The sequence below is a fragment of the Triplophysa rosa genome, linkage group LG24 (assembly GCF_024868665.1).
Source record: "Triplophysa rosa linkage group LG24, Trosa_1v2, whole genome shotgun sequence".
NCBI lineage: Eukaryota > Metazoa > Chordata > Actinopteri > Cypriniformes > Nemacheilidae > Triplophysa > Triplophysa rosa.
The window spans coordinates 13,464,528-13,488,247 of record NC_079913.1 but is presented as its reverse complement, the minus strand read 5'-3'; the positions used below and the strand labels follow the sequence as shown (position 1 = coordinate 13,488,247).

The window sequence follows — 23,720 nt, the reverse complement described above, 5'->3', positions numbered from 1 at the left end:
GAATATCCCTCAACCCACACCTTTAAAAGAAAGTGTTACTGTGACTTTTACTAATGAATAAACAGAAATATTATGCTACAACATAGGGATGCACCGATACCAGTATCGGTATCGGCCCGATACCAAACTCATGTACTCGTACTCGTAATGACGTAATGATACCAAAGACCGATACCTCACGGTGACATACATAGAGCCCTATGATTTCCGCAATGCGGAAAACGCGGATGGAATCGAGGAATCCAGGCATTTCCTAATGTAACAGTTAACAAAATATTCAGATACTGTTTAAATATGTATTCTGCTTGTTTTGCGTTACCGTGTGTGAAAGAGTGGTGCGGTTGCGTGTACTGAACGCATTGTGCTTATGGAGCTTTCAGCGCCAGCGTTTCACTGCACGAGGAGTTGGACACGAACACATAAACAAACACCATTTGCGGCGATCCGTCAAAATAAAAGTGCAGTTAACTTAAACAAACACTCTTTGCGGCGTCCCATCAAAATAAAAGTCCGGTTGACTTGAACAAGTTATAATACACTCACATTTTACCACACTACCCCCCCTTAATTTTTTATAATTTGACCACAGAGTATATTGTTTACTTTAGTAAACTGAAGTAAATGTGCTAGTAAAATTGTGCTACTTATCATAAAAAAATAGAACTTAAATTTAAGTAGGTCTAAAAACAAAAGAAAAAAAGAAAATGTACCAGTAAGATAATGGTTTATTAACATTATTGTACATTATACAGTCATCGGTTATAGGTATCGGTATCGGCGAGTACCAGTAAAAAATACCGGTACTCTTACTTGGTCTTTAAAAAATGGTATCGGTGCATCCCTACTACAACATTGTTGCTATGGATGATTTCTGCTTCACATGGACATGGCTGTTATGTCACACCCATATCTCCACCAATTGGCAGCAGCAAGTATGTCACTTCTGTGTATGTGTATATCTTGTGTATATTGTGTATATACTGTCCATATGTGTATAATATATATTGTCTTTTTTGTACAGTCAGTCCATTTATACTTTGCACTGTTCGTCTGCACTACACACTGTCACTTAAGTTTGTAGAGTCATACATTTGTCTGTCCAACTGCATTCTACTTTGTATGGAGTACTTACCCAAGACTTTCACTCACCACACGTGGTGATGTGACAATAAAAGTGAGTTGAGTTGCGTTGACTTCTGACATCCTTTGAAATAATGCAACAAACCCATTGTTTTTTGGCTAGCTAAATCTGTTGTAAGTATTTTGCTTGTTTTAACCCACATATAGGTGTGGCCACCATGCTGACTGCATGAATGGAGATTTGTGGGTGTGCCACTTGGCCACCTGAGACAGAGAATACCCAGCATTTCTAATTCCTAGTTTTTTTTATTTACACACCTTTACATTTTCAAAATACAAGGGATCAATGTAGGGGCAACACAATTGGAGTGGTATTCTTTATGCTTACTGTAAGTACAGGATCATTAATATTTGTTTCAAATTCATGATCACTACTGTACACTTCTATAATTCTAGACTGTAGCCAGCGGACAATTTTACTAGGACTGAATACACAAATTCCACCTTGTTGAACAGGTTTTGCGAGTGTGACAACAGTGTCTGAGAAAGAAATAACATAACACAGGAGATGCATCATGCTCGCTTCTCAGTGTGTCACACGATGTTCGCGACGAGATCTTTAAAGCACCGTAAAGCAATGTTGTATTCATTTTATGTACTGATTGTGTGCATTGTATTTTATTTTGTCATATGTTTGGGAGCAAATTATGTGGACTCTGAAAAGCTGCCTGGCGGTAAGTTATTATTTTTGGTTTTATGGGTGTTTTAGGCTTGACTGTATACTAAACATGAACTTAAAAATCACTGGACCTGTGTTGGAATTTAGTGGTATAGTAATATTTCTTGGAACTGCACAAAATGCAAATTTGTCAAAATCATACAAATATATTTTTAAAGTACATAGTGTAGGACATGATAGCACAGGATGTGAATGACAGATACATTTGTAATTTGTAACAAGTTTAGGCAAGCGATTGTAAAACTAAGAGAAAATTAAATGCCGGGTGAATACACTGAACAAGATAAAGGGAAATGTATCATATTTGGTTTCTGCACCAACACCCCTGTCATGTAGTCATATGGCCTATTTTGTGTCAGAGCTATCAGATGACGTACAAGTGATCCTGTGTGTGCTTGAGGGGCTTTAGAGAGGATGTGGATGGTGCAAAAGTATATTTTAGGAATTCTAAATAGATTCTTATTATTGCAAAATGTACTGCCCAAATGGGTACCGCCGTTTTGGGTGAACAATCCCGTACAAATACAAAATACAATACTCAAATTCAATAGAGTATGGACACAAAACCAATGCAAGTCAATGTTGCAACATTCTTCAAATATCTTATTTGTGTTCTGTGCAGCCATTGAAAAAAAACGTTTTTGAACCATTGTACCCACCAACAAAATTAAAAAGCAAAACAATACATTACAATATAATAAGAGGAAATAGACAGACCAGACCAAGTCGTGAAAAACAAATATTGAATTCAAATTATGTACTGTAGAACAGTGTGTGCCCATGCACTTTGCAAATGTGGTTTATCACACCATCTTTCTTTTGGTGGAAAGATTTGCATCTCTTGTCTTGCCCCATTTACAACCTCATGTGGATCAAAGTAAGATTCAGGTTTAAGTTTAATAATTAACACGCATAATCTAGTTCTTATTTTAAGCGTGTGCCAGTGTTAGGAAATTATTGTATAAGTGCCAGGTCAAGAATTTCCCATGTGTGTCGAACTTTGACTTAAGAAAATGTAGAGGTTAGAATAATTGAGCCCAGTCTCATGAATTGCGTATAAATAACACGCGGGTTGCATTATCGTGAAATACGAATTATCGTGAATATGAATTATTATTCACGAAATATCGTGAAACTGAATTATTTCGGTGTTTCCTCTTCATGTACATTTCAAAATGGCTGCTCTCCAGCGAGGTGCACCCAAACATTGGCGTATCATATGCATGCAAAATCGAAATACTGCGTACGTATTTCACGATAATGCAACAGCGTGTTATTTATACTCAATTCATGAGACCGGGTTGAATAATTCTATAGTCATTAAAACTATGAAATAACAAACAGGAAAGTATGATGATATAAAGAGTGTAAACTGACAGATTCATTTGGCAGTAGGGTTTGTCTACAAAACAAATTACTACACTCTAAAAACAGTTGTGCTATAAACAACACATACTTGTAGTTTGTACATTCCCATGAAGCGTGTGCTTAATTTCCTTGAATACTTTACATTTACATTTATGCATTTGGCAGACGCTTTTATCCAAAGGGACTTACATTGCATTATATTATACTTTTTTTTTTGTTTCTGATTATGTGCAATGCCCTGTGATCGAACCCATGACCTTGGCATTGCTATTGCCATGCTCTAACCACTGAGCCACATGGTTGCATGTGAACCAACTGTTTACATAAATGCTTTTTTAAATGGTTTAAAGCATGTGCATACTTTGATTGTTCTTTTGTTAAGGGCCTGTAAAAAAAGACCTCAAGAAAGTTTTAAATAAAACCCACAGAGAATCACCCACAGCAAATGAACGACCCCAGGCACAGGTGAGAGTTGACTGACAGGTTTTTCCTTTTATTTTGTTAATCGTGTACACTGCAGATGGAAACAAGTGATATATTTGTCCCAATTTAATGAACTCTGTTGCTTCCTGCTAGGTCATCCCCAAAACAGTGGAAGATAACCAGCAGCCAGTTAAAAAACATCAGGTGTGTACACAGCATTGTTTTATCAAAGATAAAATAATCACTTGTATTGTGAGTCAATTGTAAAAGAGAATAATGTTGTTGTTTTTTTCTGGACAAAATGTTAAGATTTTGAACATTTTCTGTACAACTGTTGGTGCAATGCCTGTTTGTTCTTTGAACAGTTTGATTACTGTATTATTATCTTTTTTTTAGGGTCGTGTAAACATGCACATTTTCGAAGACTGTTGTGGTGGATCGCTTCAAAAACTTAGGAGTAACCTGCTGTATCCATTATTTCCCAATGTTAGTTCAATACACATCTCACACAGCACACAATTTGTTTAATTATGAGGGTCTCATTGCGTCATATGGTGTCATCTTGCTTACTTTACAGGTACGTACTACAGTAAGTAGACTATCTATTTCACCGCAGTGGAGAAATTATGGATTGAGAACGTTTGGCTATATTCACCCTGCGGTAACGGGTATGTCCAGTATTGATTTATTATTATTATTAGTGTTGTTGTTGTTAATATTGAGCACAATTGTCAATTATTGTTGTTTAATTGTACTATAAGTATTTTTATTTATATTATAGGTGAATATATTTTTGGTGTTGGCTCAGATGATAATTCTGAGTTCTGGCTCAGTTTAAACGAAAGTCCCCAAAACCTTGAACGTCTCGCCTATGTGGGTGAGGTAATGTCTGGTGTTAATGTTTTTGTCAGAAATTTGTTAACAAGGGCACTTACAATGGAAGTCTGTGAGGTAAATTGTACTTTTATATGCTTTATGTTATAATGTATAAACAAGTCAATGATTGGACAGGAAATATTGATTTAATTTAAAATATAGATTTAAGTTTCCCCCTGAGAATTTTTTGTGTTCTCTCACAAGCATTTACGTTCCCCCAAGAATATTTACTTGTGTATGCCAGAAAACGCTAAATATTCTTGAGGAAAATTAAAGGCAAGACTTTTTGCAAGGGAATTCTTAAGTATTGCATTGGAATGCAATGTTTCACAGGAAACGCAAAGTTTTTTGCGAAGATGAAATATATTTTTCTCTTCTTTTCCACCTGTAAAGTGACAGTTTACATTCACAAAACTTCCAATGAAAGTGCTTTACAGTAAACGCAAACCCTTTTTTTTCACGTAATATTACATGTTTTAAATGATGTCTTGTAAATGTTCTTTTTCTGTAATTTGACTTTTTTTTACTGTATTTCAAAAATACGTGAAAATCAAAAAAAATGTAATAGATGTTCAATATATGTGAAAAAACTAAAATTCTGTCAAATTAAATTTTTTACAGTGTATATCTTATTATTTTCTGTGGTAATTGACAACATGCAAGAATGTTATTAATATATTTCAATTCTCTTTATTTAGACAGGAGATGAATGGTCTGCTCCAGGCGAGTATTGGAAGTTTGCATCCCAGATATCCAAACCTGTCTTGTACGGGGCATTTTTTTTTTAATAATTATTTTGAAAATATACCTGAATATGCTTACATAAAACTGTAGCACTCAACTCAAAAGTCTCTCTCTCTCAGGTTGGTGAAAGATATGAAGTATTTTTTTGAAGCCCTTTTAAAGCAGAATGAAGGAATGGATCATCTTCAAATAGCGGTATTTATCCATCTGCAATTTTACCTTGTCCAATGAACTTCCTTTTTTCAATATTCTGTTTCCATCAGTATACATTGTTTTTTTCAGTGGCGTTTAAACCAGGACAGCAGTAATTTTGAAGTGATAACCTCTGAGTTTTTATCATTATATGAAGGTATGTTGGACAATAAGTCATGAGCCCAGCCTTAGATACAGCTTCATTTCATGTGACGTATTAATTTAATGTAAAGGCATAAATATAATACTTTGCATGAATTTTCTGTTGAAAATGTTATATACCAGTGCAAAACAGACAAGTTTTCATGTTAAGGTGCTTTCTAGATTAGATGCAGTTGTTTAGCTCAAAAGAAAGTTGTAAGCATTTGTCTGTTCATGGTACAGGACTTTTCTTCAGTGTTAGTTTAATCTCTTAGAAAAAAGCCTTAGCATGTGCGACTAAATATTTTTTTGTTTTCAAAACAATTCAAAAACAGAACTTAAAAAAATAAGTAGACCCAGGAAAGACAGTAAATCTAAAGAAACCGATCTCTGCTTCCATCTACCAATACCTGACAACAAGACGTCACAGTTTTGACATATTTAAAAAAAGTTCAAAAGTCCCCCAAAAACAAATAAAAAGTTTTCCGCTTTTAGTTAAAAACGTCTTGTAAACAACCATTAAATTTAGCAAAGAACTCCCAGTTGGAAGTAAATGGTTGTTTTACAGTTTAAATGTATTAACTGAAGACAGTTGCATTAAAATCTAATGCAATTCTATTTTATTCATTTGTGTGCCATTTTCCTTATAGAATTTGTTGATAAAATTGTTGTTTGTTTAGATGAATCATCTCTACTAATGGGAGACATTGATCACATACCTCAAACAGAAGCCAGTTATGATAGATTCCTTGAGTCGATCCCCAAGTCACCTAATCCTGTAGGAGACATGATCAGAGAAGATCTCCGAGATCATATCTTTAAGAGTGAGTAGAATTTCATTACAGCAAAAATATATATTAGGCTCACAAATACAAAAATTATTTTGTCTTTTTTCTGTTTAATCAGTTCCATTGATGGACGAATCTTACACGAAAGTCTTGTTTCCTGAATGCGATTATAAACCAAGTTACATAATTGGAACAAAGATTGGACGATATCACGGTGTAAATTTAGTAAGTGAAGCCCTTTTTATAACTGCATACATCATCTACGCCTCCATCAACAACATCTACATTTACAATTGATGTAAATATACAAGATGCACAATACAGTGACAAAAAATAAATGTAATACCAAACTAAAATAAAAGAGTAGGTGAAACCAGTGGCGGAGCTAGAGTTTTATATATGGGGTGGCCAGGGGGTGGCCAAGGCTACTTCAGGGGGTCCACAGACATGACAGAAAATGTGTGTGTAACCCTGACCTGGCCTCGAATTATAAATAAATCAAATAATAGGATTGCAGATAAGGGTACAAGTGATAATTTACTTCCCAGAGTTTTATGTAAATGTATACAAAACAATTGCACAATGTAATGAGATTGATGTAATTCTAAATCTATGTAGATGAAATAAATTATAAAATATAAATGATGAAAATGTTTAAAACAGTTTAATCCTGATAACTGTTTAATTTAATTTACACAGAAAAAAAGCAGCACCGGAGGTGTCTTTAAACTGATGTGGATAGAGCAGCATATCAGATGTTATAAATATACTTGTAAAACATATACCCATTTCATAGGACTGTAATATTAAAACAAAATCATTGATGCTGATTATTGCCCTTGATGTTTTTTATACGCTACAAAACAAGCTGAGAAGCATTTATTAATTATATTATTACTGTTTTATTGCTGTTTTGATTCTTAAGGAACACAAAAATCAGTTATTCAAATGGGAAATATATAGAAAACAATCAAATAACATCCAACATGACTAAAACACTCAAAAGCTTCGGGTTATACATTAGTCTGACAACTCTACATGATGAATCTCTTTCCTACAGCGTATCTGTACGCGGTGGTTAATCATAAACTTTGTGAGCATGGCGCATTTCAGTAGAACTCTTCTTCAGCGGTGAATCATTTAAACGCCTCTGATTGGCCAGTATTTTCATACGATGAACTTGATTGGCTCTAATGGTCAAAGCTGTAGCAGAGCAAAGACGCTGTCATCCATATGCGTTCATTTACACCGTCCGTCGTAGTTAGTTCTTTATTATGCAGGGACCGTTTGTCCCCTATTATCTTAGGACAGTTTTGTTCACATTGTTGTCATTTTTTTCCAAAATTTTCAACCCTGATGTAAACAATGTATGTTGGGAACCGATACTATCTATTAATAGAGCCTAACATTAACTTACAGAATGAAAATGTTTAGGAATCCTAAACCCAAGGCTAGAGTGAAACTTGTTTAAAATACAATGCTTCCTTCATGTGCATCTAAGGTTAGAAAACGCTGGGAAACTTTACATTTACGCAACATAAAGGTGTAAGGTTAGAAAGATAACACTATAATGGTATGGTTCAACAAAAAAACTTGCCTGTCTGAGTCTTGAAATGGCTAGCAAGCGTGTACGTTTTAATATTCCATTTGTTTAGCAAATTGCAGAGATCCATATGCTTCTTTTATATCATAAAAACTCAATCAAATCTCAGATTTCGCAATGTACAATCCATCACACAACAACTTTTTTTCCTTTATAAACATAGTAAAGATAGCGGTAAACGATGCTATTACTCGCTTGAATTTTGTTTGCGGAGACGTGCACTGCCGTAGAGAGTAGCGAATCAAATTTTTGGGTGGCACCCAGGGTGGCCAATTGGATGTCAGGGGTGTTCAGTGCCACCTTGGATCTCCCTCTGGCTCCGTCACTGGGTGAAACATATGGTTGAAATGAGATAAACTGGATTAAAATTAGGTAAATTAATTAAGCAATGTTAAAGACAACATTCAAGTTATGTTGCAGGTTTATAACTTTGTTAGTAAGCAATGTTATAACATGTAAATAAGTGTAATGTTCTTTGGCTTAATATTTCTATTTTTAAATGCATTTCTGTGCAAAGTTTGTCAAACCTATGGATGAGTTACTTTCTGTGCATGCCACGAATGCTGCAATTTTATTTGAAATTCGTATAAAACTGTCAGAATCCGTAAAAGTTCAATGGGTCCTTTTATGCTCTTTCACAAAGTCTTGATTTTGTTTTTGGGTCTACTAAAATAGGGTTTTATGCTTAGTTGTTTAAAAAACACACATGTTATTTAAATATTTTATATTACTGCAGTCTTTTAGTGGCCGCTGTCTCTTTACAGGGTATATACAAAAATCATGGAGCTAAATTTAATACTTTTTAAGACCTTTTTTGAGACTCTTTCCATACATTTTAAGACCTCATCACCACTTCAAGTTTTAATCATACATTGGCGACACTTTAACTTGCATTTACTATATACTGATTGTAAGATAGCACAACTAAACAGTCTTAGTTTGTGATGATAACTCTTTATTAAACCCATTTTTTACTTCTGTGTCAGGACCTACGCCGTAGCCTCTACGCTGTAGAATACGTGTCGGTTTTTTTATACTTCTACGTCGTTGTCCACGTCGACAGGCAATTACCACTAGGCGTCAGTGTCCATGCACGTGTTGCCAAGACAAGAGCCAAAGAAGAAGCAGCTCGTTTGAGAAGCATTAGCAGTGATAGCGGCAAGTAAACAGTCACTTTTGTTGCAGATTTGAGATGTTAAATACAGAAGCACAAATAATTTACTTAGATAATTATTCGGAAATGAGTTTGAGTAAGCATGACTCTTTTCCTCAAGAGTTTTTTGACCTGAGGGAGGGGTTCAAACAGACCAATCACAGCGCTTGCGGTCCGCATTGAGTTGACGCGTTGTTACATTTTTGGAGAGGTGCGTGTAAATGGACCACCAACTATTTTCCTATGCTATTATTAAATTCAGGCAAACTTTAGCATATGACCTCTTTGGACAAATATGAAAAGATGATATAAAGCTTATTTGGTATTTAATGGAAAATGGTATTTAAATTTTTTTAATACTTTTTAAGGGCCTTAATTTTCTCTAATTTTATTTAACAACTTTTAATAATTTTTAAGACCCCGGAACACCCTGCTTTAAAACCTTCCTTCCGAAACAGTCAGTCTACTCTGATTAGTCAAGTTGGCCCAGTTTCAGAAATGTCTCACCCATAACCAGGAGCTTCACTGGCGTCAGTTTTGTCTTATCAATTCGAGCCTACAGATAATAAAGCCAGATAATGAAAATACAAAAACAGCCAACACAACTTGAACAAACCATTTCACAGTGAATTTTTTGGTTTTGTAATGATCTTATTTATTTCAGATGCGATTAAAAAAACATTTCACATATGCACATAATACCTGTGTATTTCAAGGAATAGTTTTCATATAAGGGCAAAGGGCTTAAGCAAAGTGTTCTCTAAAGCTGCTCTACCATGACTCACACCCCTTTTTGCATATGACTTTGGCAGGAGATATTTAATTCAAGGAAACTATTATGTTTGACTTCAGAGAAGGAAGTGTTTTTTAATAAGCGGTTTGTTGTAGTTCTGAAAAACTGTCTTCTGTTAAAGAGAAGATCTTGCTTCGGAGTGGACTTTGTAACTGTGCAGACTTTTTTGCCGTTATTTTTAAATGAGCGCGGTATTCCGTTGATTTTACGTTTGTTATATGCTCCAGAAAGAGACACGTTTAATTCATTGCATTTGTAAAAATAGAATTTGTTTCACAAATATTTATGGTTTCAAATATATTTTGGAGTGCCTAACCCCACCCCCACCACCGCCCTAAACCTAACCACTTCTCAACCATATAAAACAAAACACACAAATACCGTCACAGGTGTTTATTGCACAAACTGTCCTAAAAACAGTATTAAAACATTACAAACAACTTGCATCGCAGACCTCTTGTACCAAAGCCACACGATATCTTTATATGAAAAATTCCACGTCCGTGAATGCACGCAGACAGCAGCTCCCGTTCCAACATAAACTGGAACGTTAGCATGATGCATACGCTTTTCGCTTTGGTACACTTATTTGTGTATTTGTATTTTTTTAACAACACTGTGACTACTTGTATCTTGTGTTTTATATTATATAATAAATATAATATAGCGTCATGTAAAAACAATTATCCTGACTGTTAAACTGATAATCATACCCCAATACATGTCAACATTGCAAAATTATACCCCAATATATAATTTCATAATAACGGTAAAATTTATGTGCCCATTGCATCTGCGTGTTGATGCCGATGGTTTTTCATGGAAAGCAACGCATTACCCCGCACATCAAAAAATGACACCAAAGGGGTACCCACGCGTTAAAAAGCGACGCACTGCCCGTACGTTATTATGTGGCAAGTCGATAGTGAGAATGTGTTGTAAGGGACACATTTTGATATGTTTAATGGAAATCAAAACTAAAAAACTAACGTTGTCATGTTTTACCTGACAAAGTAAGTGAAATTTAAAGCATGTGTTCCTCTGTAAATAGTCAGGCATTGAAAGTAACACTGCTGGTTTCTGTTTTTCTAGATACACTTCTCTTCAGTATATCCAAATGACTACACAAGGCAAACTTATGCTCATGATGAACATTTGTGCTTCTACAAACAGGATACATCATTTGAGGAAAGGTATGAATGCAAATTACGCACAGTTTATCCAGTGGCCTAGCAGGTCAGGTCCGGGCCCATATGCAGGAGCTTTTTACCGGGCCCCATCCATCCGTTAGCGACCACGTTGCGCATTACTGGACATCGGTTGTTCACTCGGGGGCTTTATTTAAATGTTGACGCCCGTCAATTGCACTCAAATAGTAACGGCAGACCCCAAGGGAGTGCAAACTCCCAAGTGCCTGAAAAAGGGAGAAAGCGACGTAGCCAGCGTTTTGCACGTGTTTTTACACGCAACATGTGAACGGGCCCTAACATTTATATACAGTAATACAGTTGTCAAACATTTAGTTACTTACATTGCACTGGCTCTTTCACTCCTTCACCCTCTGTGTCTGTCAATAGCAAATCTCCCCTTCTTTCATTTGATTGGACAGTAATCCTTGCCTTTCCTTCATTTGTTTGGCCACCTCAATCAGATTGACATTGACGAGCTGATTCAGAGTGTATATCAATTAAACTTCATTCTGTTTCGACACAGCAAGGTAAACAAAGTATACATTACACAATAATAATGGAGTGTAAATGATTATATTCATTCAAATGATTAAATACCAACTAGTTGGTATTATAAAGACCTCCCTACTACTCCTAACCTCACCATACACTTTAGTATTAAACACCTGTTAGCCATTTTTCAAATATTTTCTTTATTTTGTTGAAAATAAATGCCTGTACTATCTGATATGTGATGTGAAAATGTAGCTTGAAAAAAGACAGATTCGAAATTACATCCACATAGCGTCAGAACTACTCATCATGCGTCTTACTCACAACACCACTGAAACTACTGGATCAGTAATCTAGTCATTTACTACAGTATTGTACGGCCATGAATAAAACTTGGATGAGGGCCCCCAATCCCCCGGGCCAATGTGCACCTGAAAACCCTGCATTCCACAGATGCTACGCCACTATGTTTACCGTTTTGTGTCACTTGAAAAACAAGTCTTACGTGTATTTCATGCCTGTAAGGATAGTTGTAACCATTCTCTTCACCTTTTAAGTAAAGGGTTTGCTGGTTATCTGAACGAGGTTGCGGATCCTGATGTACAAGGAAACAACAAAGAAGGTAAAGTTCATATTCCCACTGTAGGGCAGAAACCATGTACTGTACGTCTAAAATTGACTCTTTTCAGAAAATGGAACATTTAAAAAAAGTTAAATAATTGAATACCGAGTAGAATTGTTCATATTATGGTTTACATAATGTGGTCAGACATGAATGCATGTGTCATTAGATTTTCACCATTTTACCAAAACTTAAAACAAGTTCTTTCACAATTTTTGGCCGGTCGTTTGACCAAAAACTGAGTAAAGAAGATGTTTTTTTTAAAGGAATAGTTCACCTTCAAAATGAAAATTCGGTCATCATTTTATTCACCCACTTTTCAATTCAAACCTGTATGACTTTCTTTGTTCTGCAGAACACAAAAGAAGATATTTTGGAGAATGTTGGAAACAGAAAACCATTGGTCCCCATTGACTTTGTTTTGTGTCCATACAATAGAAGTCAATGGAGACCAACAGTTTTTGATTACCAACATTTTTCAAAATATTTTATTTTGTGTTTTGCAGAGGGTGAGTAACAGCCAAAGGTCATGGGTACGATCCCAGGGATTGCCCATACTTAGAAACAAATGTATAGTATAATGCAATGTAAGTTGCTTTGGATAAAAGCGTCTGCCAAATGCGTAAATGTAATAAAATGACAGAATATAGACATACAGGGTTTCCTCCCCTCAACAACATTATAACTGAGGTCTCTTATTTCCTTACTATACAGTAAATGTTACACTTAAAAAATATATAAAATTTTCCAACTTGACGTAGGAGAACCTTTTCGAAGTGAAAAACAAGAGAAAGGGTATTTTTACCATGTCCTATCAATCCTAATCACCAGTGTAAGTTTTTTAAGAAAAGTTTAAAGGAGGTTAAAGGAAACATTTTTGTCTTTGTAATCTTTCATTCAATCTCCAGATGAATGAAAGACAAGGAATATAGTCAACAATCCCAGTGAAATTCCAATTTTCTACCTAAACCCAATGTATTATGACTGGTAAAACTGTGATTTTTAAGATTGTTTACTAAAACTATACTAAATTAACTGTATAGTGCATTTACCATGCTTACTGAAACAAAAACAAAAAACAAACAAAAAAAAAAAATATATATATATATAAAATATCTAATCTATTTATAGGTCCTAACTGGCAACGTGTATATGACGTGAAACCATTCGATGCTGGTTCAAAGCAAAGTACAGTTGCAGTCAATTCATGCAAAAGAGCTGGAAACATTGTGATGAGCCAAAATCAAGCCATGCCCATTGTTAAAGCTTTTATGACAGCACTGCATTCAAAAGACGCCACACGGTAAGATCTGTAGTTTCACTTTTAAACACTACCTGGGTCCAGTTGCATAAAAACCCTTAGTTTTAAGTTAAGTCTTAAATTAGGTCTCAAAGACTATGGCCTGGTTTCACAGACAACGCTTAGCTAGTCAGGACTATGCCTTAGTTAAATTAAGTTGCTTTTATAAAAATGGCTTCTACAAAAACATTAATGGATTGTATCTTCAGACAAACCAATTGCACTGATATATTTGAAGATATGTCAGGGCGAGATATTTTCACTTAGGACAGCTCTAACATTAATTTTAGTCTGGGACTAGCCTTAATCCGTGTCTGTGAAACCGAGCAAATGACTGATCGAAGAGGAGGAAGTAACAACTCCCATTTTCAGAGAAAACCACTCCCATGGAAACTAAGGACGTCATTATTAAAAAAAATATTAGCAACCACGTCTCCATTGCCGTGTTTTCATTATCATGGAATGTTTAGTATAAACAAAAGGTGACAGATAAGACGTTTGGCGCAACGCTCTTAAAGGAATCCTCACTTGACTTGACCCTCACCTAAGGGTTTCCATGCAACCGTGCACTGAACTCTTGAACACATTGGGCCTCATTTATGAAATGAGCGTACGTAAAACTGGGCATACGGTCGTTTCCACGCAAAACTTGCCATTTATCAAAATGGACGTGAGCGGTTGCTATGATCAAATCTTACGACAGGTGACAGGTCTCAGCTCGTGTATGTAAGTTTTGAGAAAGGTCGAAGGTCCGTGTATGCTTTACCCTTTTGATAACTGATAAGGAATAATGACAAATAGAAAGATAGATAAAGTTGTTTTCGTTTAGCATGACAATGTAAAAATAAATTCCAATGTGATTTCTTATTTTCATTTTGGTGAAATTTTAGGCTAATAGGATCATTTACAGTACAACTGTTAAAATGCACAATTAAAAGTAAAACATTTTAAAAACTACAATATGCCTAATCAATATTTATAAGCAATGGGTTAGCTTACCTATTTGCAAGATGATAGCTTCTTTGTTTGACAAATATCAATTCTAATAAAAAACAGACAAAACACATGATTCAATGTTTTTTTTATTTGTGCAATGTTCGCTTGGGGGTGGAAGACGCGCACTGGGTCACAGCTAAAGATTGCCTGGTGTTGTGTGACAGGCTCCTGGCCGGTTTGTGGGCACCCGGGGCAGAAGACCGCTGGTTCTTGCCATTGACTGACAGATCTGAAAGAGAGAAAAAATAAATGAAGCAAACATAAAACTGGGTGTGCTTGATTTAAGCAGCCTGAAATGCAAGATTAGCAGCATTAGATCCCGTTTAGAAACATGCATCTGTCTCCTCCGCCACAGACCATTTTCTCTGATTTTTTTTATAAAAAACATTGCACATTTAATTGCGCCACAAAAATTATCAGTAGGGCTTAATTTACACCTACATTCATTTTTACATTAACACATTTACTGTAACTCAAAGGAAGTTATTTAAGACTTAAGTCAGATTCATTTTGTTTAAATTTGAATGCATTATACAACCAAGTATTAAACCAACAATACTTTAAGTGTAAAAATAGTGAAACAATGATAATTTTTACAAAACATAAGTATCCAGTAAATATCCAATAAAAAATACAAACCTCAGCTGGAGTTCGGTTCGCTGTTGCCTGCAGCAGTGATCTCTTTACAAACTGTCTTTCACTTCTTCTGATTTCGCTTTTTTTACGAATGTTTGATGAATCAAACGCGAACCCTGTCGTAAGATGATTTCTGCACACAGATCTGCGCTCATTTCTACTTTAAATTGATAGATGAGGCCCATTGTACGTAACCCTAAATGAACTTTTTGACTGGTGTTTTTCGATCTTCACAGTGGCTACTCCTTGCTACGCGTGTTGAATGTGGTAAGACGGCAAGACAATGGCAAAGGCAGCCGCTATCTGGTGGAACTGGAACTTGTTGGCTCACAAGGTCAAAAAGTTCTTGTTTCACGTTACGTTTATGCACAACAGACGGAAACGGCTCAGCAATTACCAGCTCTCTGCAGTCCAAAACAATTTAACTGGAACCCATCTGCAACTGTTCATGTCATTGTGGCAGGTAGGTTTTAAAGCACTGCATTTTTTTTTATAATGTCACAACAATTAAGTGACAGCTTTATTCCTAACTTACCAATGTGTTCAACAAATATGAAAGGTTTTATAGATAAAGTAATTCTGACATTCTGACTGTTGAATGAAATTGAATCTGATCAGACCTGGGGGCATTTTCCAAACAAACAACAAACTCGCTTCTTAGCTACTATAGAACAATGAAACTCTCAACTGTTTTCCAAAAACATCACACATTGATAGTTTGAACCACATTGGTTCAACAATATAGATGATGATGTCACATACAGTAGATGGGTAAGTAGTCAAATGCAATCGCTCAAATCGAATTAATGTCAGATTATTGCTATAAATAACAAAACACGGCATCTGAAGAGCACTTTTGTTATCCTATTTTTGTTCTCTGTTGTTTTATGAATTTATTTGCATGTCACCCCTGTCTTACTAGAGGACATGCTCACTCTTCAAAAACAGTGCCGGTGAGCTTTTGGTATGCCAGAGTCGGCAGAGTAATTTCCGGTCGTATAACACTGTATGGGAAAAGGAGGATTTTTTTGGTTTGCAAATATTGGTGTTTTTTAGATAAAAAAGAAGAAAGTAATATATCAGCAATACCAACCCGGTATCACACCAAAGCATGTAACAGACACGCTGGTCCAGTCGAAAATGTGTGTCACGCTTTGCCTCTTCTAGGCGTGAACTTGACACGCTCAGTTCTGTGCACTTGTAAAACTGAAACGATTTTATAAAAACATATTATTTGTATTTATATATAAAATAAAATATATTTTAGAGCACTAAACCTACCCACCTCCCAACGATAAAAATCACGCAACAAGCAAATAGAAGTCAGCCACAGGCATTTATGAAAACACACAGCAAAAACATTATGAACAGGTCACGTTGCATTCAGAGTCTTTTATAGCCGTACGATTGTGTGAGCACTGTACGAGTGCACTCCAGGAACGCACGCAGTGGTGTTTACTCTCAAATTTAGCGTGTGACGCAAGCGGAGCAGGACAGCCAACGTAATGACGCAACCAGTCACGAGTCTTGCACTTTTTGAATAATTAGCATCCGTAGCTGTATCTGCCTGTTATGTGTTTTGTTTTATATTATATAATATACAAACTGTTAGGTTTAGGTGTAGGGGTGGGGTCGGGTTAAGTGCTAAAATGCATCTAAAGTGTGCGCTCAAAGTAATAAACATACACAAAATATTGTGTACACACAGTACACAATTGAATTGTAAAAACATTACAAAAATCGCCTGTTCTGCTAACGTTACTCCACATTCATACATGTGTGTCACGTTCACTCCTAGAGGAGGCAAAGCGTGACACTGACACGCATTTTCTAGTTGACCGGCGTTTCTGTTACACTGTTATCCTGGGTTGATATGACAGATCCTCTTTACATTGCTGAGCACTTCATTAAGCCAAAACAACTCAATAGGACCGGAAATTAGTTTGCCGATCATGGCGTCGAAAAACTCACCGGCGCCATCCAGTGCTACTAGCCCTTTACAAACTAAAAATTGAATATTTGGAATGATGTGAAAAAATGTGTCTTGCTTATTTTGCTGAAGAGTATAATGGACACCCTAAACAATGTTGGGTTATTTTCAACCCATTGTTTGTCAAAAAGTCGAAAGTCAAAAAGAAAAATGCACCCATTATTTGACCCACCAATGGGTTAAAATAATCCATCATAGATTAATTTACAGTACATCCCAGCGGTTTGGGTTTGTCCCTTTCTGACCCAAGGATGGGTTGAAAATAACCCAGCATTTTTTTTAGAGTGCAGCTCATAGTAACAAGGAACTATGCTTCTAACCACAGAGCTTTGCGGTGCTGTTTGTGATTGTTTGTTGAAACTACACTGTTAGACATTTCTGTTATTTTTACAGTTATTTACTTTATATCACCCAGTATGATACAGCAATTTCTCTATGCAGTAAATAACTGTAATTTCCATTGAATTGTGGGAATTTTGTGTGAGGTCAAACACTAAATACAGTGATTTACTGTATTTTTTCAAATTGATGTATTTTACTGTATTTCCCCTAACGGTCTTTAAACAGAAAGTAATTATTTTGCTCATTTCTGAGGGATAGCATATAGGCTTTGCCCTGCGTTTTGAAGAACGGAACCCCAGAGCAGCACGGAGAAGGTTTTTACCAGGGAAGTGTATTTGAGAGACACAGTTCTGGAAAACACCTGACCTGAGCTGAACATGTAACGGTGTGTTTTCGTCGGAGCTGAGAGGGACATTGCCATTTCAGCAAATATTTTATACCTGAGAGAACCGCACGTTGCCGACAGGGCTGAGAGAACTTTCCCGACGGAGCCGAAAGAACCGCGCTTTCCCGACGGAGCTGAGAGAACCGCACATTTCCGACGGAGCTGAGAGAACTTTCCCGACGGAGCTGAGAGAACCGCACATTTCCAACGAAGAACGATTTTTATTCCCATGAGAGCAAAAAGCAAGGTAAAGTATTATTACTAAGTTACTTTGTTTAAGCATTTTCCATGAAAGACTGCTAGCAATATCTATTTCTGTAAAGTTTGCAACCACCATACTGCCCGTTTTAAAACTTGCCCATGCACAAAGTAATAGAAACCTAGCTAATTACAGATTTTCATGTGGCATAGAACATTGTTTTCTGCATTGAAGTCTCACATGTTCAGAAATCACACACCTGCTCTGTCACAGAAACCAAGCACGTTTCAGTGTAGTGGTAACCACAAATGCAGTGTTCAAGGATGTCATTATGTGGCTGATAATGTTTACCCAAAAATGAACCTTCTGTCATCATTTACTCACCCCTCTTGTCAGTTCAAACCTGCATGACTTTGTTTCTTCCACAGAACACGAAAGAAGATATTTTGAAGAATGTTGGTAACTGGCACCCGTTCATTGCATTGGTTTTGTGTTCATACAATAGAAGTAAATGGGTGCCGCTGCTGTTCAGTTACCAACATTCTTCAGAATATCTTCATATGTGTTCTGCAGAAGAAAGAAAGTCATGCAGGTCTGAAATGACAAGAGGTTGAGTAATGTATGAAACGTATGGATGCTTATTACTTATTTTCCTATTTTTTCCATTATTTCCCTATTAATTTAAGATTTTTAGTGAGGATAAATCCAGAGGATGGAACAAAGTGCACCGCAAAGACTGGAGTGAGTCGAAAGACAGGCGAAATTGTGAAGAGAAAAACAGCAGCTATTAACACCAGGGTATCATCCTTCCTTCGCCACCTCACGGAATTTGAGTGGAAGAACTTGGATTAGGTGAGACACTGCTCAATTCTCAATAGGATATGTACAGTATACAGATAGTTTTCAGTTTACTGGGGATTTATCAGTACAACTAATGCATAGGTTTTGCTAGATCTACCTAATAAACTGGCAATTTAATGCATAACATACTGTTATACCAACTCTCTCATAAGGCATAAAACCTTTTTTTTTAAGTTTCATTTCTGCCAATAACCTCTGTCTAGTCAATTATGATTTTTTTTCTTTTCCTACAGGACCTCATCAAACATGGAAGTTTACTCTGTGAACACAGCAGGCTTGAGCGTGAGATGTGATAGCTAGATATACTCTGAGAACAAGGTAAAGCAATGTGGTCGTCTTTGATGTACAGGGTTTGCCTGATAACACAGCATTAGAAAGAGACTAATGCTGTGTTAACCTTTTGCAACCCACACCCCTCCTGCGTCCTTCTGCTCACCATCCATCCTTTATCTCCAAAGTCCCTTCCAAGGAAACAGACATTCATTGCTTAATAAAATGCTTTGTTTTACTTATGTAGCTGTTGGCTCCTGATTGCCCTTAAATTGAACTAGAGTACACCAACTTAGAATTGTCATTAAACAAAATGCCACTTTGATTTTATACCAAAAATACAGTATGTTTACTGTTATTTATATTTATTTTCTTCACATTTGTTGCTGTTAACTGCTGTTAATTAACTGCTGTTTGATGCAGTTAATGGTGAATTCCATTTAAAATCAGTTCTGTATCGAGTCCATAGACAATTCTATACAATCATTTATTTCTTTACATTTCGTATTGTAAGTTAATGGTGAATTCCATTTAAAATCAGTTCTGTATTTTTTCTTTACATTTGATACAACGGTTTGAATGACAGAAGGGTTCATGCATCGCTGCAAATAACATGAATTGTTTTAAATAGATTTTTGTGCACATTTCCATTTTCAAGAGCTTTAAGCATTTGCAATGTAACAGCTTTCCTGTGGCTCAGTGGTTAGAGTATACAACTAGCAATGCCATGGGTTTTATTCCAGTGGATTGCACATAGTCAGAAACAAATGTATTAAAAAATGCAATGTAAGTCGCTTTGGATAAAAGCATCTGCGGCATAAATGTAAATGTAATGTTTTAAATAATTTAAATAAAGAATATTGTGGATATATTGTATGTGGAGTTACATGTGTTGGATAAAAGTAAATTCTATATAAATATTATTAAAATTTCATTTATATTTACTAAAAACATAAACCAAGAAATATGATTACAGTAGTGTACTGTTAATCTAGGGTTTTACAGTACCTGGACTGTATTATATAGTTACAGTAGTTTAATTACTGTAAAAGTGAAATACAGTTATGGTACTGTAAATCTTAATTACAGTAACTTACTGGCAACAGTGTTGCCAGTAAGTTACTGTAAAAACCTTTTGAAATGTCTAACAGTGTATACTGAATTGTTGAACTATGCTGTCAATGACGAAACTCACATCCAATGTTGGCTTACGATGCTTTTGGAAAATGCACCCTTGGTTTGCATCATATGACAGACTGTACTGAATGCAATTTTAAAGCATTTATAATTATTCATTTCTCCTATCAGTGAAAAATCAAGCAAGATGGGTCATTCAGTTTATCAGAGAAATGGAAAAAATATACAGAGTAACTGGGGATAAAAACTTCAATGTAATCATTATCGACTATAATAGCTCTGACATGGATATTGAGAAAAGACTCAAAAATGCCAAATTGCCAAGGTAATTTTCTTTAAATGTTTCTCTATGCATAATTCCATTGGCTTATGTAGTATTGTAAATAAACACACCGCACATGTTTACAGTTACACATTTAAGAAGATGGAAGGTAATTTTCAAAGGTCCGGAGGCCTTCAAGCTGGAATAAATCTTGTTGAAGTAGGTAACCTTCTTTACCCAAAGCACTTTGTGATACTGATTCACATTTGGGCTGCCTGAATAAAGGAACGGATGTATGAAAGAATAGCTAAAATGATGCTAGTTTTAACTTCTGCCTGTTCTTGTTTTTTCAGGATTCACACAGCATTTTGTTCCTGACCGACCTGCACCTTTACCATCCTTTAAATTTATTAAACAGTATACGTAAACACTGTGTTGAAGGAAAGATGGTCTATGCTCCTGTTGTGATGAGGCTGGATTGTGGTGCTTCCCCAAGAGCCCCAAGTGGTACTACTTAAGTTTTACTACCACCTAAGTCATTGTATATAAAACACTCTAAAAATGTTGGGTTTTTCAACCCATCATTGGGTCAAAAATGGACAAACCCAACTGTTGGGTAAAATTTACCCAGAAAATGTGTGTATTTGACAAAACAATTGGTTAAAACAACCCAGCATATGGTCATTTATAACCCAACATTTAAAACCCAACCTTTTTTTAGAGTGTAATAATAATCATGTTATATCTTCATTTCATACAATATAATATTGTATGAGTAAGACCAAACTTTTGTATATTTCCATAGGATTTTGGGAGACTGCTGGTTATGGTCTAATGGGAATCTACAAATCAGATATTGACCGTATTGGTGGTATGAACACAGCAGAATTTAAAGACAAATGGGGAGGTGAAGACTGGGAATTGTTAGACAGGTAATAAGACAGCAGTACCTTTGGTCCTTGGAATTACATTATTTCTTACTTTTTGGATATCATATTTTAAAGCAACTATCTGAGCAACTATCATCACCAAATAGAATTGGAAAGAAATGAATAAAATGAAACAGGTTTCCTAAACATTCTTCTGATTCGCCATAGTTCCCCTCACCAAACTCATGCCAGTGGTTAAGCCCATGTGGCTATATTGAATGGTAAACACTCACCCAAAAATGAGAATTCTGTTATCTTTTTCAAACCTGTATGACTTTATTTCTTCTGAAGAACACAAAAAAACATACTTTGAAGTATGTTGGTAACCGAACAAGGGAGGTACCCATTCACTTCTATTGTATGGACACAAAAACAACGCGCAAGTCAATGGGTACCGTCGTTGTTCGGTTACCAACGTTCTTCAAAATATATTCTTTTGTGTTCTGCATAAGAATGAAAGTCATACAAGTTTGAAATGACATGAGGGTTAGTAAATGATGACAGAATTTTAATTTTGGGTGAACTATTCTGTTAAGGTCTCATTTATTAGCATTAGTTAACACATTAGCATCGACTAACAATACTATTGTTCATTGCTAGTTCATGTTAACTAATGTATTTAACTAATGTTAACATTATTAAACCCTGTAGTTCAACTTGTGAAATGTCTGTCTGACAGACTCCTACAATGCAAAATATTTGTTTAAATATAACACATTTCAGCTTTGTATCTGAACTTAATGGTTTATAGCATAGATATAAATAACTAAGTGCTACAATAGCAGCTGTTTCTATGGGACGCTATATGTAGGTCCTTATTGGAGCGGTGCACGCCGGTCTGTGGTTTTCTGTGGAATTATGTTACTTTTTGAATGCTGTGGGTGGTTTTTAGCTGTCAATCTTAAAATGACTTTATCAATGAATGTTCTGCTATTTGGACTAGAGACATTAGGCTGGTAATTAATGAGTTTGTTTCACAGATCCGGCAACCTTGCCAAGCCGGTCCGTTAACTCTCAAGAGCAAGCTGACTGTCTAGTTGCAGTTATACTCGTGTGTGATAATGAAAATCTATTTACTGTTGTGTAAACTCATATTTGCTAAACTAACACATGACAACAACTAAAGGGTATCCTCTGGTTGTGCCGTTTTGTAGCCTTCTAGCAAACTGTGACGTCAGTGGATTGTTCCAAGATGGCGGACGGTCTACATCCCCGGAGCGCTTGAATGGAGCATCTAGTTATTTATATCTAGGGTTTATAAAATTGCTTAAGATTTTTTAAAACCTATTTTATCTTTTTAGGGTCTTGGAAAATGGATTAGAGGTGGAGCGACTACACCTGAGAAATTTTTTACATCATTTCCACTCCAAACGTGGAATGTGGGGCAACTCTGCATAATACACTGTTGGATCTTCAGGCAATCACTGTAAATACAGCCTGTCTGCCTGCTACAATGACAAGCACATGCTATTCTTTACAACTTGAATGAATGTGCCAGTGGCCTGTGAATGAAACTGAATGAGTGAAGTTTTTTGTTTAAGAAGGTTTTTTTATGTTCAATTTAATATCATAAAAATTATATTTATTCAGAATGTATTCATTCTGTAAACTGCACAGTTGATACACTCCTTGTTTCCACTTATGGTTAAATACTTTACATGGGTGTGTTTGTAGGTGTACAGTATGCGTGTTTGTATATGTCAGTATTTTGAATATTTTTGAATATGTCGTTGTTACTGATATGAATATGTTCTTGATAGTTTACCACACACAGACATATAAAGCCCTTTTATGGAAAAAGGAAAAGAAGAGAACAGTTTATCGTGGCTTTTTCTTAGCAACGATAAATACAGAACATCTACAGTGAGCTCACACAAATTCAGTACTTTATGATGTGAGTGAAAACTACTGTAGTAATAATAAACTAATAAAAATGAATGTCTTAAATTCTTAAGAAATGACTCAGCCTCATTATACTGCCCATTACACAGTCACATATATTAAATATATTGATGTTAAATAATTTATTAGCTCATGTGAACATGCAATTTGGTTTAATCATTTGTAAATCTAATCTCATATGTTATTTATTAAGCAGATTTATATTGAAAATTTGATTTGTTGTTTCAACTTTAAGTTGTTTAAGTTACCCAGCTGCCTTAAAATTTTGAGTTCATTTAACATAATAAAATATTAATTATTAAATTTT

General features: G+C 35.6%; 1 protein-coding gene across 1 annotated transcript; it reads left to right on the top strand.

Moving 5' to 3' along the window:
* The first annotated feature begins 1,335 nt into the window (after positions 1 to 1,335).
* b4galnt3a (beta-1,4-N-acetyl-galactosaminyl transferase 3a) lies at positions 1,336 to 23,469 on the top strand. Its single transcript, XM_057323668.1, has 20 exons — positions 1,336 to 1,814; positions 3,570 to 3,652; positions 3,764 to 3,814; positions 4,007 to 4,096; positions 4,188 to 4,278; positions 4,392 to 4,492; positions 5,185 to 5,252; positions 5,350 to 5,425; positions 5,513 to 5,579; positions 6,244 to 6,387; positions 6,470 to 6,576; positions 10,993 to 11,093; positions 12,140 to 12,204; positions 13,336 to 13,507; positions 15,373 to 15,599; positions 20,492 to 20,645; positions 20,729 to 20,801; positions 20,936 to 21,089; positions 21,388 to 21,514; positions 22,813 to 23,469. The coding sequence occupies exons 1-20, from the start codon at positions 1,649 to 1,651 to the stop codon at positions 22,907 to 22,909; spliced, it is 2,214 nt and encodes a 737-aa protein (XP_057179651.1). The 5' UTR covers positions 1,336 to 1,648; the 3' UTR covers positions 22,910 to 23,469.
* The last annotated feature ends 251 nt before the right edge of the window (positions 23,470 to 23,720 follow it).

Excerpts from the sequence above, each read along its gene's own strand:
- b4galnt3a (XM_057323668.1), top strand. The coding sequence starts at position 1,649 with ATGCATCATGCTCGCTTCTCAGTGTGTCACACGATGTTCGCGACGAGA. Across the intron at positions 5,253-5,349 it reads CAGATATCCAAACCTGTCTT|GTTGGTGAAAGATATGAAGT; the intron begins GTACGGGGCATT and ends TCTCTCTCTCAG. Across the intron at positions 13,508-15,372 it reads CATTCAAAAGACGCCACACG|TGGCTACTCCTTGCTACGCG; the intron begins GTAAGATCTGTA and ends CGATCTTCACAG.